This window comes from Orbicella franksi, chromosome 12, assembly GCF_964199315.1.
Source record: "Orbicella franksi chromosome 12, jaOrbFran1.1, whole genome shotgun sequence".
NCBI classification, from domain to species: Eukaryota; Metazoa; Cnidaria; class Anthozoa; order Scleractinia; family Merulinidae; genus Orbicella; species Orbicella franksi.
In genome coordinates, this window is record NC_138156.1 from 22,700,501 (window position 1) to 22,722,662 (window position 22,162).

The following is a 22,162-nucleotide window of genomic DNA, read 5'->3' on the forward strand; positions in this document are numbered from 1 at the left end:
CGTTTCTCGAAAGCTTCGGAACCTTTTCGGGCCCGTAAAGCCATTTTTAGTTCATCTGTATCTAAATTCGGAGAAGTGTATACGCCTGAAACTTCTTGTATAAAGGAAACCTCTCTTCATATTAAGAATATGCGAATAAAACAGCTCGGTAATCGTAAGGTTCGAGATTTTGCTATGGCTTAACGGACCCGAAAAGTTTCCGGTGCTTTCGAGAAACGGGCCCCAGATGTTTTAATTTCTCAACTCACAAAAAGATGGCAAGTCCTATTACGTCGCGAAACCGTGAAAGGAGGGCCGTGAAATAATTTAATCTCTACATATAAACATGACGAACGACAGCAACAGAATCTCTATTATTTCAAAATTTCTTTCAACGGAGAAATTTGAAGACGTAGCTTTATTTCTTAGGTTAGGCTTACTGTCCACACTAATCCGTCACGAAAACGGAGCTTCTCGAAAACGCTCTTCAAACCGGAGGAATTTGAAAACGCCGGCTTTACCTTTTGGTGTGGACGGAAAACGTTTTGAAAACGGAGCTTTTAGAAAACGACCCCCGTTACGGTAATCATGATTTTTCTTTGCCCGAGTTTTACTCAACATGACATCCAAAATGACCGAGCGGGATGACTGTTGCGTTTTCAATTTCTTCAGCGTAGTGTGGACGGAAAACTTTTGATGAGTTTTCAGAGTGAAACCTCCGTCTTCAAATTCCTCTGGCGTAGATTTTGACGGGGCCTTAATTTCCCAGATCCCAAAAAGATGGCAAAAGTCCACTTATTGAACGAAATAGGGCGCCGTAAAACCGTGAAGCGAGGGTCGTGAACCATACCACACATGACGAACAGAAGAAATAGAAAAGATTTAGAGAGTAACAGAATCTATAATCAGTATAATTATTTCAAAATTTCTTTCACACTCTTAGTAAAATTTTTGTAAGACAGTGGGATGTTTCAAACATACGTTAGCTTGCAAGTTGACTTCCCTGACAGTTCGAGTGAGTGTTCTATATGCCAGAACCTCCTAGAGCCTTGAGTTCAACGATTCGGTGAACTGGCTGCAGAGGAGATTCCCGCGTACCTTCGTGCACGTCATAGCAACAAACGAAAACCTCTCAGCCTGTTTATCAGACGACTGACGGGCCACAGTGAAGAAAATGCGTGTTAAAAGAGGACCTATCGATAGTGTCTCCATAAATAGAAACCTGAAAATAATGCGCCACCTTTATTAAGAACTATAATAGTGCACTGAAGCGCTACACCGGCAGGGATGTTAGAATGAGTTACCAGAGAAAATCCATCACATTGGAAAAGGCCTTGATCTCAAATTGCCTTGAAAAAGTCGGGCATCTTTTTTCAAAGTCTGTCCTCGTGTCTTGAAAAGATACCAAATATCTTTAGCTAAATGTTTCAGGTGCATTTGCTATACAAACGTTAACGAAGGTATTTCGACATAATTTAGCTACGATTTCAGTGGCGGATCTAGGGGAGGGGCCCGCGGGGCCTGGCCCCCTTTATTTTGGGTAAAAAACGAAGAATAACAGAAGGAAGAAAAGCCGGCAGGGCGAGCAAACAAAACCGCCCTCACCCCCCTTAACTCAAGGTCTGGATCCGCCACTGGATTTGACCAAAACGCGTTCAAATTGCCTTCAAAAGGCAGTCTTTTAGAAGCGAGGTGGTCCAAAGTCTACTCTGATTAATATCTTCATTACGGTGCCGTTAGTGAAGTTATAAAAGTCTCCAAAAGATTTAAAATATCCTTCACAGTTTACTTGTGGTAACCTGAAGAAAAGAAGAAAATCTTCGATGAGAAAAGCGCGGTTAAACCTAGTTATAAAAGTAAACGGTGTTCGAAAAAAAATTAAGACTGGAGAAGAATCACTTCCTCAGGGACAAGAAGCGCACTTTTTGGCGGGAAAAACTGTGTGATGTGAGAAACTTCTCTCACTGGACGTGACGTGCAATAATGTGATTGATTGTTACTCTAGGGGTAAAATCCCAATAAGAACCAATCAGGGTCATCGCAATTATCTCTGTGGTGTCAAGTAATCAGTACTGACTTAGGAGTGAAAATGTACAAATTTTCTGAAATTCCAGCCCTTAAGCGTAACACTTTCGGTGGGGAGGCAGCTTAAAGGTAACGTACTTTCACATTATTCAGTCAACTAAAATTCTGAATGAAAAAGTAGTCTATCACAAAGTCTGAAAAGGCCAAAATATTTATTTCATTGGTTTCATCTTGATTATTCATCAATCATAACATTACAATGCAGACAATTCTACCTCTTGACATATATGAATTTTGATTATCTTAAGATTTTTGTGCTCATCACGGCAGTGCATGTCTGTCTACTCGTCCTTTACCTCACCCACAATGGCCACTGCTTCAATCTCTACTCTTCCAAGCTGTGAAATGTAAAAATAAAATGATTGAGTGTACAAGACAGACAAGGCATCTGCTTCAGTGAGGCGTGGTCCATAGGCGCAGTGTTAGCATTAATAGCAGGAACTCAGAGGAAGGTGTGCAGAGGATATGCACCCTGAGCCCCTTAGTAGAAGTCTTAGTAGAGTTGGTGAACGGTAGATGGCAAACTTTGCAAGAACGCAAAAATAGCATTTTTCTACACTGAAACTTTAAAGGACTTTAAATGCAAGTATGGCCATTCAGACTAAAGGCAACTGCACACTAGCCGATTTTTTGTCGTAGAACTGCAGATTTTTTGTCGGAGTCAAATCGGGTTAAAATTTGTCGGGCCATCAGCTTGCCACACACTAGCTGAGTTTTTGTCGCCACTAATCACGTTGAGGCTTGGGGCCGAGTCGTCCAAAAACAAGATGGTGCCTATTCCACTGATGTGACTCTCATGACATTTCCTAACTGGTTGAGGTGAGCGCCAGCCCTGATAAATTGTCTTGGTCCACCGCACACTAGCTGACAAGGCCTGACAAGAGGTTTTGAAATCTAGCACTGTCAGATATCACCCGACAAGCCCCGTACTTGTCACAGACTTGTCTGAATTCACCGCACACTAGCCGACAAGTGAAGATTTTTTGTCGGCCGACAAGAAATCTGCTTGTATGCGACGGCCTTAAGATGTCCAGATGTCATTGATAAACACAAACAGACAAATTGAGATTTTCTTAGCCTTGCAACAAATTGAGACTCCTAGATTACTTTCAGCCTGCGAGATGCATATAACTGCTAAACTGTGAAACCCATGAAATGTGACAAAAAGTTTGAAAGACCCATTGTTTTTACAGAACCATTTGTCACCCATCTTCGTGTATAGCAATTCAAATGAAAGTTATTTAAAGAGAAGCTTTTCAGTTATGGGAGCTGATGTGGGAGGTGTGGTGACCTAATGGTTAGTGCCCTTGTCTCTGGATCTAGTGGTCTGGTTCAAGCCCTCGCCGGGGTCACTGCATTATATTCTTGGGCAAGACACTTAACTCTCACAGTGCCTCTCTCCCAGCCCAGATATGTAAATGGATACTGGTTAATGCTGGGGGTGACCCTGTGATGGACTAGCATCTCATCCAGGGGGGAGTAGAAACACACATAGTCACTTCATGCTACAGAAACCGGGATAAGCTCTGGGCTGATGGGCCACTTGACTTGTATGCAGACTTTCCCTACCTTACCTTTACCTCTTTACTGTTTACTATATTTTGTAGCTATCAAATCCATGGATAAAACAAACCAAAAACCTCTCATTGGAGATTCTCAGTTACCTTTGGAAGATTTGCCACTTGATAAGCAGCCCTGGCAGGTTGATTAGAGGTGAAAACTATGGAAAAAGGTTAAAATGTCAAATGGAATAAAAACTAAATGAATATTATATGTCCATGCTTGGTGTTGCACTAATGCATCATTAAAGTTGACTCGTCACTAGAACATAAATTTTTTGCCATTTTATTTCTCTAGTCCCCAAAAAGATTTACAAACTAATGTAAGAGGCATTGGGTAAGCCAAATATAAACTAAGAAATATAAATATTTAAATCATATATAAAATATTAGCATATAAAAAATAGATACTCACAGGTACTGTACACCTCATTTACTTTGGCAAAGTCATTAATATCAGCTAACAAAACAGTGGTCTTCACAACTAAAAGAAAAAAAAAATTAAAATATGAAGAATAAAAATTTTCAATTGTACATGCAGCTACAGTAAATTCAACCCATCAAATTTTCATTCATCTCAATGCTAATTTAATGACTTTCTCTATTTCACAGTCAATTCAACGCATTAAATTTTCATTCAATTCAATACAATTCAATTCTGATTCAATTCACCCTGACTCATTAGAATAAATTTAATACCAATCAAATTCAATGGCTTGACTCTTCAGTTCAATTATGCCTATTTGATGTCCAATGGTTTCTTCAACATTCAACATTGCAAAGGACTAATTCATGCATTAAAGAACTTGTTTATATTGTTACTGGGGTTTCATTACTGTTTTCAGCAGGTCAGGGCAACTGGTTTCCAAAGGCGGGCAAACCCTTTTTGAACTGAAATTCTTCATAAGAAAAACTGTCTTCTAGAAGGTCAGACCAGGTGGGCCAATTCGCCTTTACAGCCAGTCAATTTTCTCAGTGCCAGCAGCCCTTAATGAAACCTCTGATTCTTATTTGTTAACATATACACTCTTACAAATTCATTAACAGTGGTAAAATATTGTCGTTGTACATTCACCTTTGTCAAATGATGAACCTCCAGCCTCAAGAATATGACCCATATTAGTCAGAGCCTGCAAAAACAAATTAACAAATTATTCAAGTATTGCATTTTACTTTAAGAGAGATAAAGTTTCACAATTATTATGCAACAGAACCTACAAGGCTTAAAGAAATGGTGCAGTCACAAGAGTGCCATTATGGTGTTTACTTGAATAAGTGCTACACTCTAATAAGTCAGAAAATGACACAAAAAATATTGATAAGTGCTACCCTCAAACAATGAGCACTGTGCCCACGGACAACATTGTGTAACGTATTCCAGACCCTCCAGGCTTAATGGGGCCTGTGCTCCTTAATGCAATGAATTGACTCCAAATTATATGAAAAAAGAAGACCATGATATTTTAAAGTTAACTGGGTTTTGGTAATTTTTGCTATTTTTTTGGATAAAATAAGGAGTTATTATTATCTTTTTCATCTTTTATCTCATGTTATATTTTATCTTTTTATTTTATCTCATTTTTTTTTATCTAAACTTTATCTTAAATTTTTAGGAGTTGTTAACAAACACCACCCTCCAATAATTATAAACACTGGATCAAACGGTTACCGTCCGCCCTGGGATGGCTACATGGGCACCAAATTATCCCTAAATTCTTGGCCGTCATCATCACCGTCACCGTCATCATCATTATTATTATTATAGAGTGATTTGGAATTCAAGTTACATGTGAACGATTTCCATACCTGCTTGGTTTGCTCTGCTACATCATCCGACACAAAATTCATTGTCTTTCATGTGAGAACAAAATGAAACACATATTTAAAAGAATATTTGTTGAGGAATACTAAGATCAAATCAATAACCATATCAGATCTCCTTTATTCTAAGAATACACCATTCAAAATAATAATGTTCAGATAATTATGTATCAATGTTATAACTTCAAATGCATAGGGAGGACACGGGAAAGTAGGAGCAATGGGAAGGTGAAGTTGTGAAGGTGGAAAGGATGTGGAAAATGTGAAGGCAAGAGGAATCAGATCACGTTCACTGTTGGTGGTGTCAGCCGACACTATTGGTCGACTATTGGCAGAGTATCGGCCGAATATTGGTCAATACTTGGCTGATACACAACCGATATATCAGCCAACAGTCAGTTGAGTGTCGGTCAACTGTCGATCAAGTGTCGGTTCCGTATTAGTTGATACATCAGCCAATATGTGGATCAGTTGAATTTAGGCTGAGTAACAGCTGACATTACTTGATCAACATTAGACCTATGCTCGACCAATACTCAACCAACACTCAACCCACTTACGTCTGTGTATCGGCTGAGTTGAGTGTCGACCAAGTATTGGTCGACGTATCAATTGAGGGTCACTTGATATATTGGTCGATAGTGACAGTCGACAATACCTACAGTAAACATGATCTGCAGAATCCAGATAACCTCATAATCCCCAAGGGGAAGGGGGGAGGGGAGAAAGAGAGACCCAGGGAACAGGGTTGGAGTCCATAGGAGGTGGGAAACAGGAAAGTGGGAAGATTCAATGGGAGGTTAAAGCCTGGGAAAAGATCAAAACCTTTTGCAATATTGAAGAAACTTTTGAAACAGAAAATGCACAAAGATGCAGGAAACACCAAGGGAGAGATAGAAACTAATGGTGAATGGTACTTGCATATGCTTGCACAACAGTTCCTGGGAGAGTGGTTCTGAATGTTCCAGGCACCACAATTACACCCCTCCCTTCCCCACCCAACTAGGTGACTACTTTCAGTCAAGAAAGGGTGTGTTTGTTTATCTTGCATTACTAATTTAAGAGTTACAAATAAAATTTCAGTAATATTACCTGAGGATCAAGTCCCAGTTGTCCAGAAACGTACATTGTTTTATCAGCAATCACAGCTTGGCTGTCAAGTGATTAGAAACGCAAAGATTTTCATGTAGACAGCAAAACTCACCATAAACAGTGGGTTACTTACACTGAATCAGAAGAATAAGTTCAATAAAAACCAAAATCAGACAGCTTACAAGATACCCCAGAAGTTAAGGAAAAATCCAAGAGTTCATGAATTAATAATTTCTTGTCACAAAAAGCTTCTTGCACAACCCTGTGCAGAAGCACAGACATAAGCTTAATTAACAGAAAATATACCTGTATACACCAGGGATCGGTTGAACCCCTTTCGAAGTATGAACAATCTTTCTTACAGTAGCCATGCTGTTTAATGGACCTTTCAGTTCGGAGTAAATTAAGTGTAACTGTTCGCTCCACCGAACCTGGTACAAATTAAACACCCTTCGAGGTTAGAGAGGGTGGGGGCGGGGGGGAAATTTCTACTCACATAGGCCCGGTAAGTTTCGCATATCAAATGTTTGCACCTTGGCTAACTGTACACGAACTGTCTGTAAGCTTTCTTTTCTTTAAGATGTTTCTACCTAGATGAACACAACCTATCAGTTCACGTGGCATATTTTTTAAAAAATGTCTAGGTCCCTTTTTTTAGCAAAGACAGAGAAGAAATCGGTCAACGATGGTTTTCTGTCCTTCACGGTCCTTGATTTCTATAAACGTTATATAGATCTTACTTGTAAGCTCCAATAGCTCCAGGAGCTTTCGTGGTGGAAACGATCCGTCTGACCGTAGCAGCCATCCCGCGCAACATTAGGAATTAATTATGTATGTTGAAATATAAGGACAGGAGTCAGGCTAGGAAAGAATCGAAGTGTCACCCGGTGGTACCCCTGGGAATCAAATGGCAATTGATCAGCGGTTATTTTCATCAGGTTTTCTTTCTTCATATAACACCGGCCTCCTTGAAGGCATAATTCAAAGGTTTATGTTTTCGCTTTGGTTGAATTTTGAGCTGTGGAGAGAATTCATTGGTATGTTCTACTGGATGAACTTGCCTATAAAGAGCAAATGTGCACTGTAGTTTATTACAAAGTGCGGAGCTACCTAGAACTGAGGACACCTGTGCAATGTGCTGCACAAACTTATCCAATTTTGTGGCTGACCTTCATTCACTAAACGGAAACTGTAAGGAGCTGGTGATCAAACTAATTTATAAGATTCTAAAAGCTTAGTTTTGATCTCATTTTATGCGCAGTTAAGCGTTGTTATCATTGATCTTGCTCTTCAGTGAAGTACCTAATGTAAGCTTCTTGTATATAAGCTATTCTTAAGTTCATTAGGCACCATGGATCATGTGCACTAAAGGCATCCGTGGTCGAGTGTCGATCGATACCCTCAATCGACATCTCGATCAATACTCGATCATCATCCTGATTGATACTCGTTCGACACTCTATTGACACTTGATCAACAGTCGGTCTATAGTTGGCCGAGTGTTGATCGACTCATTTGAATCGATCGAAAATCAGTCGACTCTCAACTGACTGTTGAACGAGATGTCAATGGAGTATCAACAGAGGTGTTGATGGAGTGTCAACAGAGGTGTTGATGGAGTGTCAACAGAGGTGTTGATGGAGTGTCAATGGAGTATTGATCGCGGGTCGATCAAGCGAGGGTATCGATTGAGGGTATTGATCGACACTCGACCGCGGATGCCTTTAGTGCACATGATTTGGCACTATTACACAAGTTTATAGTTACTAAGAGTTTAATGAAATTTTGTCTTCATGTTTCCTTACATACAGGTAGTAAGGACACTATCAAACTTGGCGGACTGAACCATCCCGTGACCTCAATTATTTATGTAACAACTGCATTTCTTTGTATCTTCTTGGGCTTGGTAACACACTTCAAATACAACAGGTTGGTTGCATGGTATTGGTAAACTGATAATGGAATTCAAAAAAGGCACAGTTTTTTTACCTGACCAGACACCTATTACTGTCAATACACCACCTGTCACTTATCACCCCTTGCTCATCACTGTTATCGTTACCTGCCACTGTCGAGGGTCCAACATAGGTTTTTGCAATCTCGCATTCCGCCACTATTTTTGGCTCAATCCCACCATCCCACCTAGTTAGAAAATTTATCTTGATTCTACCTGGTAAGAGTCGCAGTTTCCCGTGTAACGTCCATAATGTGTGATTTTCTGTTTTTCATCCTGCATCCCACCATCAATCTTAACACTATCTTGTATCCCATCTCTCAAAATGAGCAATCGATTGGGGCTCCTGATTGGTGTGGTGTGGTCATCTTGATTGACAAGTGTATCAATTTCGCTTGAATGATGCCAGGAAAAACTTGAATGGGACTTGACCAATGTCGTGGAGGAAGGTTTGTGAAATTGCACTAGCCTCAGTGAAGATTTATTAGACTTGATGTGGATGGTACATATTCGATTTTGCTCAGAAGACATCATCTTTTAGAGGGTAAATACTTGGTGGCTCCATTACCTGCTGGATTCAGCGAGAGCTTTTAAAATCTTTCAGCTGCTGTTTTAAGTTTTTGATTGTGTGCGAAGATCAAACAGGAACCAGGGAAGGAGAACCAATCTGTGATAGTCTTATTTGGCACCCTCACTTAGCTTTACTGAGTTGTTTTTCATGTCCAGATAACGAAAGACGAAATTTTAGAAGCCGGTGGCTGGTTGTTGTTTTCCCTGCCAAAGCGAATTTACTCTCGCTGACAATTTTCAAACAAAGGCTTCCCATTTTCAGGCAGTTCTATAATTCAATGGCTAAATTTTTTTTTAGCAGCGGGAGAATGAAATGACCGTCAAGCTAATGAATGGTTAGAGTTAAACCACAGGAAAAGCTGGTCTTAAGCCAAACATTTGACTTATTGCCCTCCAAAGGAGTATGTAGATACATGCAGCACTATAATGATTTCAGCTCAGGGACAAAGTTGTCAATCAGTAAATGAACTCAACTGTTAAAACCAGTGGGCATTTTTCAAAATCAAGGGGTTTGCGGGCAAGTATTCCCCCTTTCACCCCACCACCCCCTGCTTTGTCAAGTTTTTGCTCTTGCTCCAATTTTTTGGCGCCAGAATGTGGAAAATCTCTTTGTACGGGAACACTCGCTGCACAGGCTACACCAAACCTATGCTGGACTCAAGGTTACTGTCACCTTGACTATTACCATCCACCGTCACTGTCATAGCCACCATCAACCTTCACCATTGCCTGTCACCATCACCATCAACTGTCACCATCACCGTCACCATCTATCATTACACAGATATCATCAAAATATGAGAATTCCCAACCCCTTCACATACCTCAACTTAAGTAAGTAATAGTAAGTAAAAACTTTATTTATACTGCAAGAATAAATGGATCAGACAGAACCATAGGAAATCCATAGGAAACTTGGGAAATCTGCTCCCAGGTTTTGTATACTTCTAGCCTGAAAAAGGTACCCCACCCCTTTTGGGTGAAGCCTCCCTGCATAGGCCATCATAGGGAGTAACTCCCCCCCTTAGTGCTATTGAAGTCCTCAAGACATGCAGTCCATCCTAACTGCCTTCAATATACTTCCACTTTCTCACAGCCTTCTGCTCAGCTTTTTAATTTTGAAGTTATGCAATGAGAATTGTGGTAAAATTTGAGGTACCACAATCGGTGGATACGTCTGTTCATGCCAACCCTTTTGAATGTTGTTTTTCAGTGTTACAGTCTTGAATCTGACTGTGCAGAGTCATGTTATTTCTAACACTGCTTGGATTGTCTACTTGGCAGTTTTGTTCTTGAGGTGAGAAATCACCGTAACTTCTGAAAGTTACCGTCAGTGTGTCTTTAATGGTGTGAATTACTATGTAGGTCAACCTTGTGAAAATTCCATTTTGAGATTTGAAAGAAGACAATAATGGATTGAACTTCACACTTTGCCCTGGGTTCAAGATGCAGACAACAAGAACAACTTTTATTCCAAAGTGAAGCTGTCACCTAACACACGTCATATTACTGCAAAAACTTGGCAAAAGTAATAACTATCCTTCATACAAACTGAAGTAAGGAAGTTGGTTGTGGAAAATATGACCAAAATTTCAATTCCCTTAGGGGTTCAAATTTTCCAACTAGCATCCTCACCCCTTTGACATGGGAGTCTTCCCCATGGAAAGTTGGTTACTACAGATTTGTCTTATTAAATTTTTAACTAAAAAGTGGAAGGTGAAGACTTGTGACCTGGACTCCTGACCTTCCCTACCCCACCACCTTGGCAGGGTAGAATCTCAACACTTTACTAATTAACTTTGTTCATCTCTATGGCAAGATTAGTTGCATATGACCTTGAGGAAATCAACTGGAAGATAATTATTGTTAAGAGTGTTTAATTTGAGACATTAAGGGATTATTTTGTAGGAAGATTTATCGCTAACTAATCAGTAATGCGTGTAACACAAAAAATCCCTTGATTGTAACTTACAGTTATTTGGTTTATGGTTACTTACTTAAAACTTATGTTTCCATTAGGTCAGCAGTAGGAGCAGTTATTTATGGCATCACACCAATACGTAAAGATCACCCAGTGAGACAAATGGTCTATTTCATAGCAGGTATTTCTTTTTGTTGTTAAGATCAGGATGTTGTTATTCACATTTCATCACCATCTCATGGAAAATACATCATGTAATGAAAGGAACTCAATTTTCTTGTTTCAAATCTGGGGGGCACTCCCTATTTAAAAAGGAGGGGGGTGCTCATCAGAAATTTTCAACAGAACCCCTAAGAGGTACAAACATCCTGTTTTGTGGGCATGGCTTCTTGAGATTTTTTTCACCCCTAAGAGGTACCAATTCAAAAACAACACATTAACTAAATGTGCATACTTTTATTGATGAGCTGTGAATCCCTGGTGTAAATAGGACAAAACTCTTAATCAGTAAATTAATGTCAAATATCTTCTGTCAATTTTTTGGGGGGCTCAATACCCTAAAAGATACTGCAAAAGCTTCAGCTGTGGGTCTTTTGAGGCTGAACACCCTAAGAGGCACCAAAACTGAGTATAACATAGCACACGCGCTAGTCCTACCTAATTCCTATTGAGCCATCATGAACAAAATCTTTATGTACACACGGCCGTGCTCAATAAAATGGCGTGTGCAGTTTCATCTCAGCTGCAAAATTTCTGTTGAGTTTAGTGCAAGTTCCTTTTGTGTAAGTTTCGGCAAGAAGCTAGAGTTGCTCTTGGCTATCGCCTCGAGCAACTCTTATGCTTCATTCGTGCTCTCCAAACTTGCCGCGTGCATCCATAACTCATATATGCATGCTAAGCAATTCTTCATTTTTTAACCCCTGTAAGGAATGTCAAGCACTCCCGTCATTTTTATATGGGAATCCTCCCCCCTGTTTTCAAATTGAGGTCAGTTGGTACTTGTATAAAATATATCTGTGTGCCAATTCAATTTAAATTTAAATCCTTGTATAGAATTTAAACACCTTGTGAAAATAGTCATGTGGTATGATTAATTTTATTCTCACTTGTGTGAGTGGTCTGTGAGAAAAAAGTTATTTTCAATAAATTTCTGCCAAAAGAGATTCACAGGAAGTGTTTGCTTGTAACCAGCTACACTTATACCTAGTAAGCAAAATTGCAGACTCCAGATAGTTGCTTTCACAAAAGAAACTGCAAGCTGCCCTTACACAGTGTTGTGCAATCAGAGTACAAAAATTGATTCCTCAGACATGCATGCTTCAGTATGTAATATTTCTTTTTTAAAACTGATTATTTATTTGATCTTACTTTTAGATGGAGCCTTAAAATCTTTGGAGGTAAGTAATAGAAAAACAATCAGCTTTATGTCATTTACAGTGTACCCTGCAGTATGATTAGTACTGATTAAAAATTAATTGCCCAAAGAAAATACAAGCACTGATTGGTTAACAATTAGATTATGAGCTCAAACTTTCTATGAGGTGATTGTTGATAAGGCCCAAGGCCGAATAGATCACGTGTAATTTGTGCACCCCTTGACTGATGTATCGGTTGACATATCAACCAACATTCAACTGATATGTCGGTCGACATATTGACCATCACTCGGCCGATATATCGACCAAGATATGTTGACTGATATATCGATTGATATATCGACCAAGATATTGGCCGGGTGTCGGCCAACACATCAACTGACTATCGGCAGATATTTCGGTCTATATAACGCCTGACACTCGGCCGATACGTTGACCATTGATTGCCGGCAGAATATCGGTCGACTGTCAGTGGTATATCGGTCGACTGTCATATAATATAAGTCAAACGCTTAGACTGCCAGAGTCAGATTTATAAGTTATGTGCATTTCATCCTTTCTTGGTCAACCTTAAAATTTTCTGAAGGCTTTATATGTTTGGATCGTGTGCCGCAAATTCAGTCGCTGTCAAGCAAGATACCCAAGTGAAATACTGCCAAATACACAAAATACAGTTGACAGGAAAGAGGATAAGGATGATGAAGGATAACGAGGTGCTGGAATAGAACTAATGAAAGATGAGCAAGTCTTGAATTTGCCCATGTATTGCACTGATGTTTTTGTAGTTTTTTGATTTTTACATTTCCTTGCCTGTGGGAGGGGTTACTGCACAACTTAAAATTTAGGAGAGTTACGCAAGCATTTGCCAAAACAGTCAAGATGAAAAAATCCAGAAAAGCGAATTCATGTTTAAGCAACTTTATCACACCGCCATATAGCTGTTGTGGTATCTGGCCTTCACTGGTGTAGTCCCTTTGATTTTTCTGGTATGGAACAGGGCTGGGTTTCAGCCTTGCCCTGTCAACGAGTCATACTTGTTGTTAAATAATTCTACTGAGGCTACGCTTGTTTTCCACATGTACTCTAACTTGTACTTCTTGGTTGGGTATATTGAAGAAGATGGGATAATTGTCCTCATTTGGTATGTTATATTTTTTCCCAGTGGCATATTACTCCCTTTCATATATCTTATTTTTGTAATTCCCTTCCAGTCTTCTATGCATACAGGGATATCTGCGCTACTCAGCAGAAGTTACTAACCTAGGTTAAGTTGCGTCTGCGATGCAGGCTACAGTCACCAGTACGCAGTATGCAATCGGACAACCACTCTCGGTTGACATATTGACCGACACATTGGTGGAGTGTTGGTCGACATATCGACACTTGACTGATATGTCGGTCGAGTTGTCGACCGACATATCTCGGTCGATATATTGGTTGATTGTCGGTCGATATGTCGACTGACATATTGGTTGAGTGTCAGTCGATATGTTGACCGATATATCGGTTGAGGGGTGCACAAAATACACATGATCTGGCCAAATTAATTATCACCTCATAGAAATCGAGAGCGAATAATCTAATTGTTTTAGTGGAATTCTAACTAAATTTCCTTCAAATAGCTATTTCCAATCAATTCTCAACATAGTTAAGTATTAAACTTCATGCTTTAGCACACTAGTGCGGATTGAATTGTTATCTGAAACTTGCTCAGTTGTGCATGTGCACTCATCGGTCCATTGAAAAATTTCAGGTTTAAAGTTGCATGATGGTCAGTTTCCTTTCTTGGGGTTGTTGAGAATTTAATTATCCAGTAATTATTTCTAAATCTTCCTCTAAACATTAGAGAAACTAGAAACCATTGCCATTGCGTGGACGATCTCTGAACACTGCACTCTAGTGGCTAATAGTATATGAGTAGCTTAGCCAATCAGATTGCAGCATTTGCATTAGTATACTTAGTAGAATTCCACCAAAACTCGATAGAAACACAGAACTAGCATGAGCTGTTGACATAATGATGGCACAAGCAAAGAGAATAATACATCTTGATGATCCAAGTAAACAAAATGTTTTCTTTATTCGTCATGGTATTTTCTAAAAGAAATTGAAAACATGTTCTCCATGTTTCTATTGAGTTATCGAAACACTTGTGAAAGTTTGAGAGAATTTGAAAAAGCTGTGGAAACAATTGCCTGTCAGCTCGTGTTCCCACTCCCAAACTTTCAGTCATGTCTCTATAACATGATAGAAACACAGAACATTGTTTCCTATTTCTTAATTACTGAATGCAGATCTAAACATTTTGTAGGTTTTGTGCTTGTCGTGGGCATTACATCATCAATGGAAGTACAGATCTTCAGGTAAAGTATTACATTTAGAACTATTTATTTGATCTTGATCTACAGTATATCATTCAATGGAAAATTGTTACACGTCCAACTGCTAGATTATTCTAAAAGATGATCTGTATTAAGTGTACATACTTAGAAGTTCAAGAACTTGTCAATTTTCTGCACTGAGTTCTGTTTTTTTTGTCCTTGTTTCTTATTCAGGATTCTTCCAACAAGAAATAAACAGTTTCAATACAGGAGAGTACAGTGTAACTGGATCAGACCAAGGAATCAGACCAAATGTAAACATTGATTTGATTAACCAATTTGTAGTCAATGTTTTTGTTTTATACTCAAGGGTTAACCTTACTAATGATGGAATCAGGCTTTTAGCCAGAATTTGAAAAGTAGCTGTCCAAAATGCACCATAGGGCCTGCTCAAATGGACAATTTATAAGTCAACATAAAAAAAAACAAACAATTTTCTTTAGAAAGTGGCCATCCACAGGATGCCTGGACACTCATCTGGCTAACAGCCTGGATGGAAAATTTGTAATGTTAACTTACTTGTTCCTTGGAAGAAGAGGTTTTAACAAGGGAATGAAAGAAAGAATAATATGAAAAAGAAATTGTTGAGTGTAGCTTCTCAGAGTTTTTATGGTATATTTAATAATTTATTGGCTGGCTGAAAATTAAATCATAAAATAAACCTACTGACAGAAATAGGATTGTTAAAACTTCATCACAAACACAGTACTTGATTTGTATTTATTTCAGCAATCAGTTAAACCTTTCGTATTTAACTCTTAAATTGTGTTTTTCTTTGTACAGCTCTGGCCCTTCAAGTCCAAATCTGGAGCTTTGTTTGTGATTCAGTTCCTTTTTACAATGTTGTTTCTGATCTTACTGGAAGTCCTGTGAGTACAACAGATATCTCTTTATCTAAATAGAGTTTAATAAGTACCGGTATCTTTATTAGTTTAAAAACCAGTAGCCCATCTCTATCAATGAAACAAAATGAAATGGAATGGAAAGGGATGGAATGGAAGGGAATGTGGTACAGAATGGGATGTGATGTGATGGGAAGCCTGCAGGGTGGTCCTGCTCTTTTTCTTGCTTTTACAAGAACACCGATGTGCATAAGATGGACATGCATAATTCCCTTAACTTAACTCCCTTAACACAGACACCCTACTCTTACTCTCAGGATGCTTTTCAAGTGTTTTTTTTTAATCATAGAAAAAAGTGTAGAAAGGTACAGTTGTGATAACTTAACATGATTAAATTTCTACGCAAGGTTTTCATTGTCACCAACTTACCAAAAAATTTTTAATATTAACTCAATAATTTTTTTTAATTTTAAGTAATATTTTTTATAGAAATGAAAGCCCAGAATGTCTCAAGGCATTGTACTGGACGTATTTGGGTATGTTCTGGATTCAGTGTATTACAACAATTGTTTGGGTGATTTCAATTGCTAAAATCACACATGAAGAGGGTCCTACACTCATGACAAAGGTAAATGAGTTTTGACACACAAGACACTTTACTCTTGCAGTGCCTCTCTCCATGCAGGTGTATATGTTGTAGTTTAAAATGTATTTTAGGCCAGTAAAAAAAATTACTTATGATCTAGATTAATATTTATTATTTTGTTTCAACCTAAGTGAAATTTTTCAGACCAGTTAATTTTTTTGTCTCTTTTTGGATGTTTAAAAAGAATAACTTGTATGCATACCACCCACCTCCCTCATTTCCGAACCTTACCCTAGATCCTGCCAGGATTCCATATCAACCCCTCTAAGCTCTAAACTCCCAAGTGCATTTATTTAATGAATGCACACCAACCATGAACCTGTTCTGAATAATAAATATATGCTATTTGCCTGCTGGTCATAGTTTTTCACTATGCGGACTGACCCTAAGCCGGTAAATAACTTAATATTGATTTTTTTCTCTCTCTCAAATGATTATTGACCTGTTCCACACACATATTGTGTGTGTGTTACCATGACCAGGAAATTCCGGACCATGCTAAGAAACAATCAGATTGCAGGATTTGTTACTGTGCTGTCTCAAAGGAAGCCTGTAAACATTTAATAAAGGGCTTCTACAGAATGCGATGCCTTTAATACCAACTGCAGAGCTCTATTCCAGACAATAAAAACCTGTCTGTCTGCAGTTTTAACCTGCTTGTTTCTGTTGTGTCTATTAGATTCTTCTAGTTGTTGGAGTCCTAATCATTCTACCTGGAGATATCCCATCCTTTGTTTGGTCATTTTGCATTCATTGCATATGTGAGTATAAGAAACAGGCTTTGATAGTTTTTTAATTGAAGTGTAGTGCAGGTCCCTCAATCAGCCAATTGGAAGGTAACATTGAAATATTGGAGGGCACGGAATGATGTAGGTGTCTTTAAGGTGGCAGAAGAGGAGAGCAGCAATCTCCTCTGCAGCAAGGAAGTCACCATGGCAACCCAGACACAGCCCACCTCCAGGCACCTGTCAACACAGCACTGTGAAGAAACAGGGTGTGGAAGATATACTTTCGTAAGTGGGAAGGAGGGAGACAAAACCAAAGGAGCAAGCAAGCAAAACACTGCGAGCAGAGCACAATCATCACATTGCCCCTAGAACTCCTCCCACTACCCCCCACGTATCAGAGACTGCTGGGCTGTATTAGCTTGATTTTACCTTTACCTAAATTTCATTTAGTCCTGTCAAATTGTCACCATGGCAGATAGTACCCTGGGCATGTCATGTGGAAGCTTATAGTTTTGGTGTCTTAGTGAATCATCCTAAGAGCTATCCTGTCTAGGACTGTGGTCTCTGGTAGATTCAACCATATGCATGTGATGATGGACAAGGGAAGGAAGCCTAATAAGGACAATTCCTGGCCACCCGGGTTTGCTTTTGGCCATAGGACAACCCCACCTTGACCCCATCTTGTAAAATCCCAAACAATTGCAGAAACCCCCAAGCGGTCCTTGTGCCATACTATACAAAGAGGCACAAATAATATAAAACCGGGTATTCAAACCTCCTTCGTGGTTGTGATTTTCTTTGTTTTAACTTGCAAGTGGGGTGGGCGTGGCAGCAGCAGCATTTACAGTGGTGATGCAACCCTCTGGAGTAACACAAGGGATAGTAGCAGCAAAGGCAAGATTGGCCAAACAGGGCCTCACAATACCACACCTGGAGCTAGTCGCCAGTCACATGGCCGCAAACTTAGCCACTAACGTAAAAGAAATATTGGAAGGTCATCCAGTCGATCAAGTTTATTGTTGGTTAGACAGTACCGTCGCTCTGTTACATTATTAGTTTGAGAAGTAACAGTAATGAACTCTTCTTTCCAGTACTTAAGTTATGGTTCTTGTTACCCTTATGCATGTGTTGTCTATTTTTAGGTATCCCATTGACCTGTTATGATATTGCATTGTTCCTCTCCATTCCTTCTGTCATCATTTTCTTTCTTGTTTTGAGGAGAGAGTTTCTCAGACTAGATCAGGTGAGAGCCGTTCTAAAATGCTTAATACATAGTGATGTGCTTAATTTATAAATAAGACTGAAGACAGAGAACAGATCCCAGACCATTTAAAAGTTAATAATAGTTTGATTATTGTAATGTTCAGTGGTATTTTGTATGAGTACAGACATGCACATTGCACAATGACTGGATAGCCATGTTGGAATAAAACTTGGATTTTTTTTTCTAAAGCTTCCTTTAACTGAACCATCATGCTCTTACAACAAGAATATTACAATTATCAGGGACCATTTTTTGGTATATAAAAAAACTGTCTAACTGGCTCTTACTTGGTGTAGAAGACAGTCAATGTAAAATAATAGACAACAAGAGAATGCTATGAAGGAGCTGTCTGACTTTCTGATTGGATTGAACAAAGATGACCTTTTCCAATAAAAATGGGGTTTTGTGTACACCGTTCGTCAGTTGTTGATTAACTGGCCAGTCAAGTTGTTATTTTGGCAGTAGGTATCCGATTAGTGGTCATTGCTGGTGTAGAGCGGTGGCTGTTGTAGAGAGGTCAAAGTAAGAGTGAATGTATGGACCAGCTGCTGGGACAAAACATAGGCATGCTATGCGTGCAAGAGTTATTTTTTTTTGTGAACTAAATGTCTATGAGATAGGAGCATTCATAGAATTGTTTACAGTAACGATGTGGTTAATTTGACAAGTGTTTTTGGTTGCGATGTACAGCAAGAAAGAAACTGGGAATTTATGATGTACATACGATGTTACATCGGTAATGGTAAGATAACTAAATAGAAAGCCATATAATGTTTGACTGAACAAATTACAGTAATCTGACACGTCTCCAGATTAATGTAGATACCATCTTATTTTCTAACAGGCAATTTGATTTGCTCTTTGATACAACCCACACTGTGATTGGTGTGACATGCGCACATGCATAACTCCCTCACTCACTGATCACATAACCCTTCCGAACACCTAAGAGGAATTTTTGTTCAAAAATACTCAAGTTAAGAGAACTTTTCGCATTTTATACGAGTCGTAAGTTTACCCTTTTTACACAACACAATGCAATAACACTTTCTTCACCAAAAATAGAAAGAAAGAGAAAAAAAAACTGACATGTTGAAAATCTGATTTAATTAAATTGCTCTTTAACTTGGTGCCATGCAGTCTTGAAAGAACATTTGAACAGTTTTCATACTTTTTACCTTTAAAAATATCGGACTGAAAAGAATGTCATAAATGCCCATCAAATAAAAATATGAAACTGCTACTGCAGAGACGTAAACACCGTCCAGAAATGAAAGCTTCTTTTCTGTTTAATATCCTGGGAATAAGAGCCGATACCTTGTCAGCTCCAATTGAATTTACTCCCATATAAAAAACAAAAGTGTTAAGTTACCATTTGTAACTAAAAATAGCAAACATCTTGTGGGAACAAGTGGTGATGATTCGTCAGCTCTATTATAACTGAATTTACTCCCTTGTGAAAAACAAGAGTGTCAAATTACCCATTGTAACTAAAAAATAAAAATATCTCGTTATATTTGCATGCAACAAGAACAAAACAATTGTTACCTGCACTTACTATTGTAAACGTTAGAACTATTTCAAATCTAAATAGTCTTGTCTCCTCTAAAACATGTCCTTAGAACTAGAAGCGACGATTTGTCACCTCTAATTGAATTTACTCCTTGTGAAAAACAAAAGTATCGAGTTACCTTTGTAACTAAAAATAAAAATATCTCGTGCCATTTGCATACTACTAACTCATGAACTGTTTCAAAACTCAAAGCTCATCATGTTCATAACTAGCCACCATTACACTAAGGATTATGCACTCTAAAACAACCCAATGTATGCATGTAACTGTCACCCTCCACTCCAAACCGGACTAAAAATTACAAACCAGCAACATACACGTCAGTCTTTATTTTTCAATTACCAAAGTCCTTGTGTTTAATACAATAAAACGCTCAGGACTTCATATACCTCACTTACGTTATCTTAAACAAAAGTAATTTCCTTTTTCTTCAACTACAATTCATGTTGGTTATTAATGTGAATGAGCGAAACCCCTGATAACATTGAAGAGAAAAGATTTAGTTTCATTAAAATGTATCTTCGCATTCCAGTAGTAAACAAGAACCATTACAATTGTAAAATCAACGCAGAATAATATCTTTTTGTTCTGTTGACCAAATTAATCGTCGTGTCTTCGCTTTTCACATTGAAACTTATCAATGGATACTGAAATTAACGACACACCTGGAACACTCATTACGAACTCTGCAGCAATATTTAGGTATCAATACAACATGCAAACGATTTGAACCTGGTCACAACCTCTTCACATTCCCAGTAGTGCATTCTGCCCCCCCCCCCCCCCCCAAAAAAAAATGCAATTGATCCTATCATAAAAACCACATCAACTTGGTTTTCTTTCACATCTTAAACCTAGTAGTAGTTATCTAATGGGAAAAGCTCACCCTTCATTGCATGCTCGTAGTTATATGCCAAACACTATGTTTCTTTGACTGATTATCCAGTTGCAAATGATTATCAAACCCACCCACAAAATCCTCAGCCTAACCCACAGAAAATGTTGAAGTACCCCAATGTATGAATACTTCCTCCTCGTTTATAGAAGAATAAATATGGCTGTTCTGAACTGTATCGGGATCAAATCTTCTCACATACCATTTACCTTTACAACAAGAAATTTGATTGGCTGTTTATAGTAGATCCACTCTGATTGGTGTGACATACATACATCTCTCACTCACTCACTCATTCATTGACCTGTCCATAACATACGCCTACGTGCCGACTAAAAGGTATTTTGTGTTACAAAAAACAACTCAAAAATACTTTCCTTATGTAACTCTCCCTCCATAAAGCTAAATCGATTGACATGTAAAATGTTCGACTGAACATACTAAAGTAATCTGACAGGTCTCCAGATTAATGTACATATCATCTTATTTTCTAACAGGCAATTTGATTCGTTCTTTCACACAACCCCCACATGCATAACTCCCTCTCTCACCGATCACATAGCCCTTCCAACCACTAAGGGAAATTTTTGCTCAAAAATACTCAAGAGAACTTTTCGCATTTTAGACGAGTCGTAAGTTTACCCTTTTTACAGAACACAAGGCAACAACACTACTTCACCAAAAATAGAAAGAAAGAAAAAACCTCTCTGACACGTTGAAAGTCTGATTTAATTAAATGCACTTTATTGACGCCATGCAGTCTTCAAAGAACATTTGAACAGTTTTCATACTTTTTACCTTTAAAGTATCGGACCAAAATGAATGTCATCAAATGAAACTATTAAACTGCTATTGCAGAGACGTAAAAACACTCTCCAAATGAAAGCTTCTTTTTTGCTTAATATCCTGGGAACAATAGCCGATAACTTGTAAGCTCTAATTGAATTTACTCCCATATGAAAAACAAAAGTGTTGAGTTATCATTTGTAACTAAAAATAGCAAACATCTCGTGGGAACAAGTGGTGACGATTCGTCAGCTCTAATTGAATTAACTACCTTGTGAAAAACAAGATTGTCAAATTACCCATTGTAACTAAAAAATAAAAATATCTCGTTATATTTGCATGCAATAAGAACAAAACAATTGTTACCTGCACTTACTATTGTAAACGTTAGAAATGTGTCAAATCTAAATAGTCTCGTCTGCTCTAAAACATGTCCTAAGAACTAGACCGACGATTCATGACCCTAATTGAATTAACTCCTTGTGAAAAACAAAAGTATCAAGTTACCCTTTGTAATTAAAAGTAAAAATATCTCGTGCCATTTGCCTACTATTAACTCATGAACTGCTTCAAAACTCAAGACTCATCTCGTTCATAACTAGCCACCATTACACTGAAAATTATGCACTCTAAAACAACCCAATGTACGTATGTAACTGTCACACTCCCCTCCAAACCGTACTAAAAATC

The 22,162-nt window shown here is 38.4% G+C and overlaps 2 protein-coding genes across 5 annotated transcripts; one reads left to right on the forward strand and one right to left on the reverse strand.

The window, feature by feature from the left end:
* Positions 1–1,651: 1,651 nt before the first annotated feature.
* On the reverse strand, positions 1,652–7,378 carry LOC145462977 (2-iminobutanoate/2-iminopropanoate deaminase-like). 2 transcript variants are annotated; one of them, XM_081446667.1, is made up of 8 exons: positions 7,277–7,378; positions 6,537–6,597; positions 5,430–5,474; positions 4,699–4,753; positions 4,039–4,107; positions 3,729–3,784; positions 2,361–2,402; positions 1,652–1,778 (listed from the first exon to the last, which is right to left on the reverse strand). In XM_081446667.1, the coding sequence occupies exons 1-8, from the start codon at positions 7,351–7,353 to the stop codon at positions 1,758–1,760; spliced, it is 426 nt and encodes a 141-aa protein (XP_081302793.1). In that variant the 5' UTR covers positions 7,354–7,378; the 3' UTR covers positions 1,652–1,757. The 2 variants fall into 2 exon arrangements, with proteins under 2 accessions (XP_081302793.1, XP_081302794.1); XM_081446668.1 differs by lacking the exon at positions 7,277–7,378 and adding an exon at positions 6,843–7,266.
* On the forward strand, positions 7,378–20,562 carry LOC145462970 (uncharacterized). Of its 3 annotated transcripts, XM_081446658.1 has the most exons (11): positions 7,378–7,573; positions 8,348–8,465; positions 10,274–10,357; positions 11,080–11,162; positions 12,356–12,378; positions 14,669–14,720; positions 14,913–14,992; positions 15,522–15,607; positions 16,070–16,208; positions 16,906–16,987; positions 18,097–20,562. In XM_081446658.1, exons 1-11 carry the CDS (start codon positions 7,444–7,446, stop codon positions 18,246–18,248), a joined length of 1,029 nt encoding a protein of 342 aa, XP_081302784.1. In that variant the 5' UTR covers positions 7,378–7,443; the 3' UTR covers positions 18,249–20,562. The 3 variants fall into 3 exon arrangements, with proteins under 3 accessions (XP_081302784.1, XP_081302782.1, XP_081302783.1); XM_081446656.1 differs by lacking the exon at positions 18,097–20,562 and having other exon boundaries at positions 15,522–15,606; positions 16,060–16,208; positions 16,906–18,075; XM_081446657.1 differs by lacking the exon at positions 18,097–20,562 and having other exon boundaries at positions 7,489–7,727; positions 15,522–15,606; positions 16,060–16,208; positions 16,906–18,075.
* Positions 20,563–22,162: the final 1,600 nt, after the last annotated feature.

Coding starts and splice junctions, on each gene's coding strand:
- LOC145462977 (XM_081446667.1), bottom strand. CDS start 7,353: ATGTTGCGCGGGATGGCTGCTACGGTCAGACGGATCGTTTCCACCACG. Junction 4,108..4,698: donor AGGTTCATCATTTGACAAAG/GTGAATGTACAA, acceptor TTTTTCTTTTAG/TTGTGAAGACCACTGTTTTG. Junction 3,785..4,038: donor AAATGAGGTGTACAGTACCT/GTGAGTATCTAT, acceptor CTTTTTCCATAG/TTTTCACCTCTAATCAACCT.
- LOC145462970 (XM_081446658.1), top strand. CDS start 7,444: ATGGCAATTGATCAGCGGTTATTTTCATCAGGTTTTCTTTCTTCATAT. Junction 7,574..8,347: donor GCTGTGGAGAGAATTCATTG/GTATGTTCTACT, acceptor CCTTACATACAG/GTAGTAAGGACACTATCAAA. Junction 14,993..15,521: donor ACCAAGGAATCAGACCAAAT/GTAAACATTGAT, acceptor TTCTTTGTACAG/CTCTGGCCCTTCAAGTCCAA.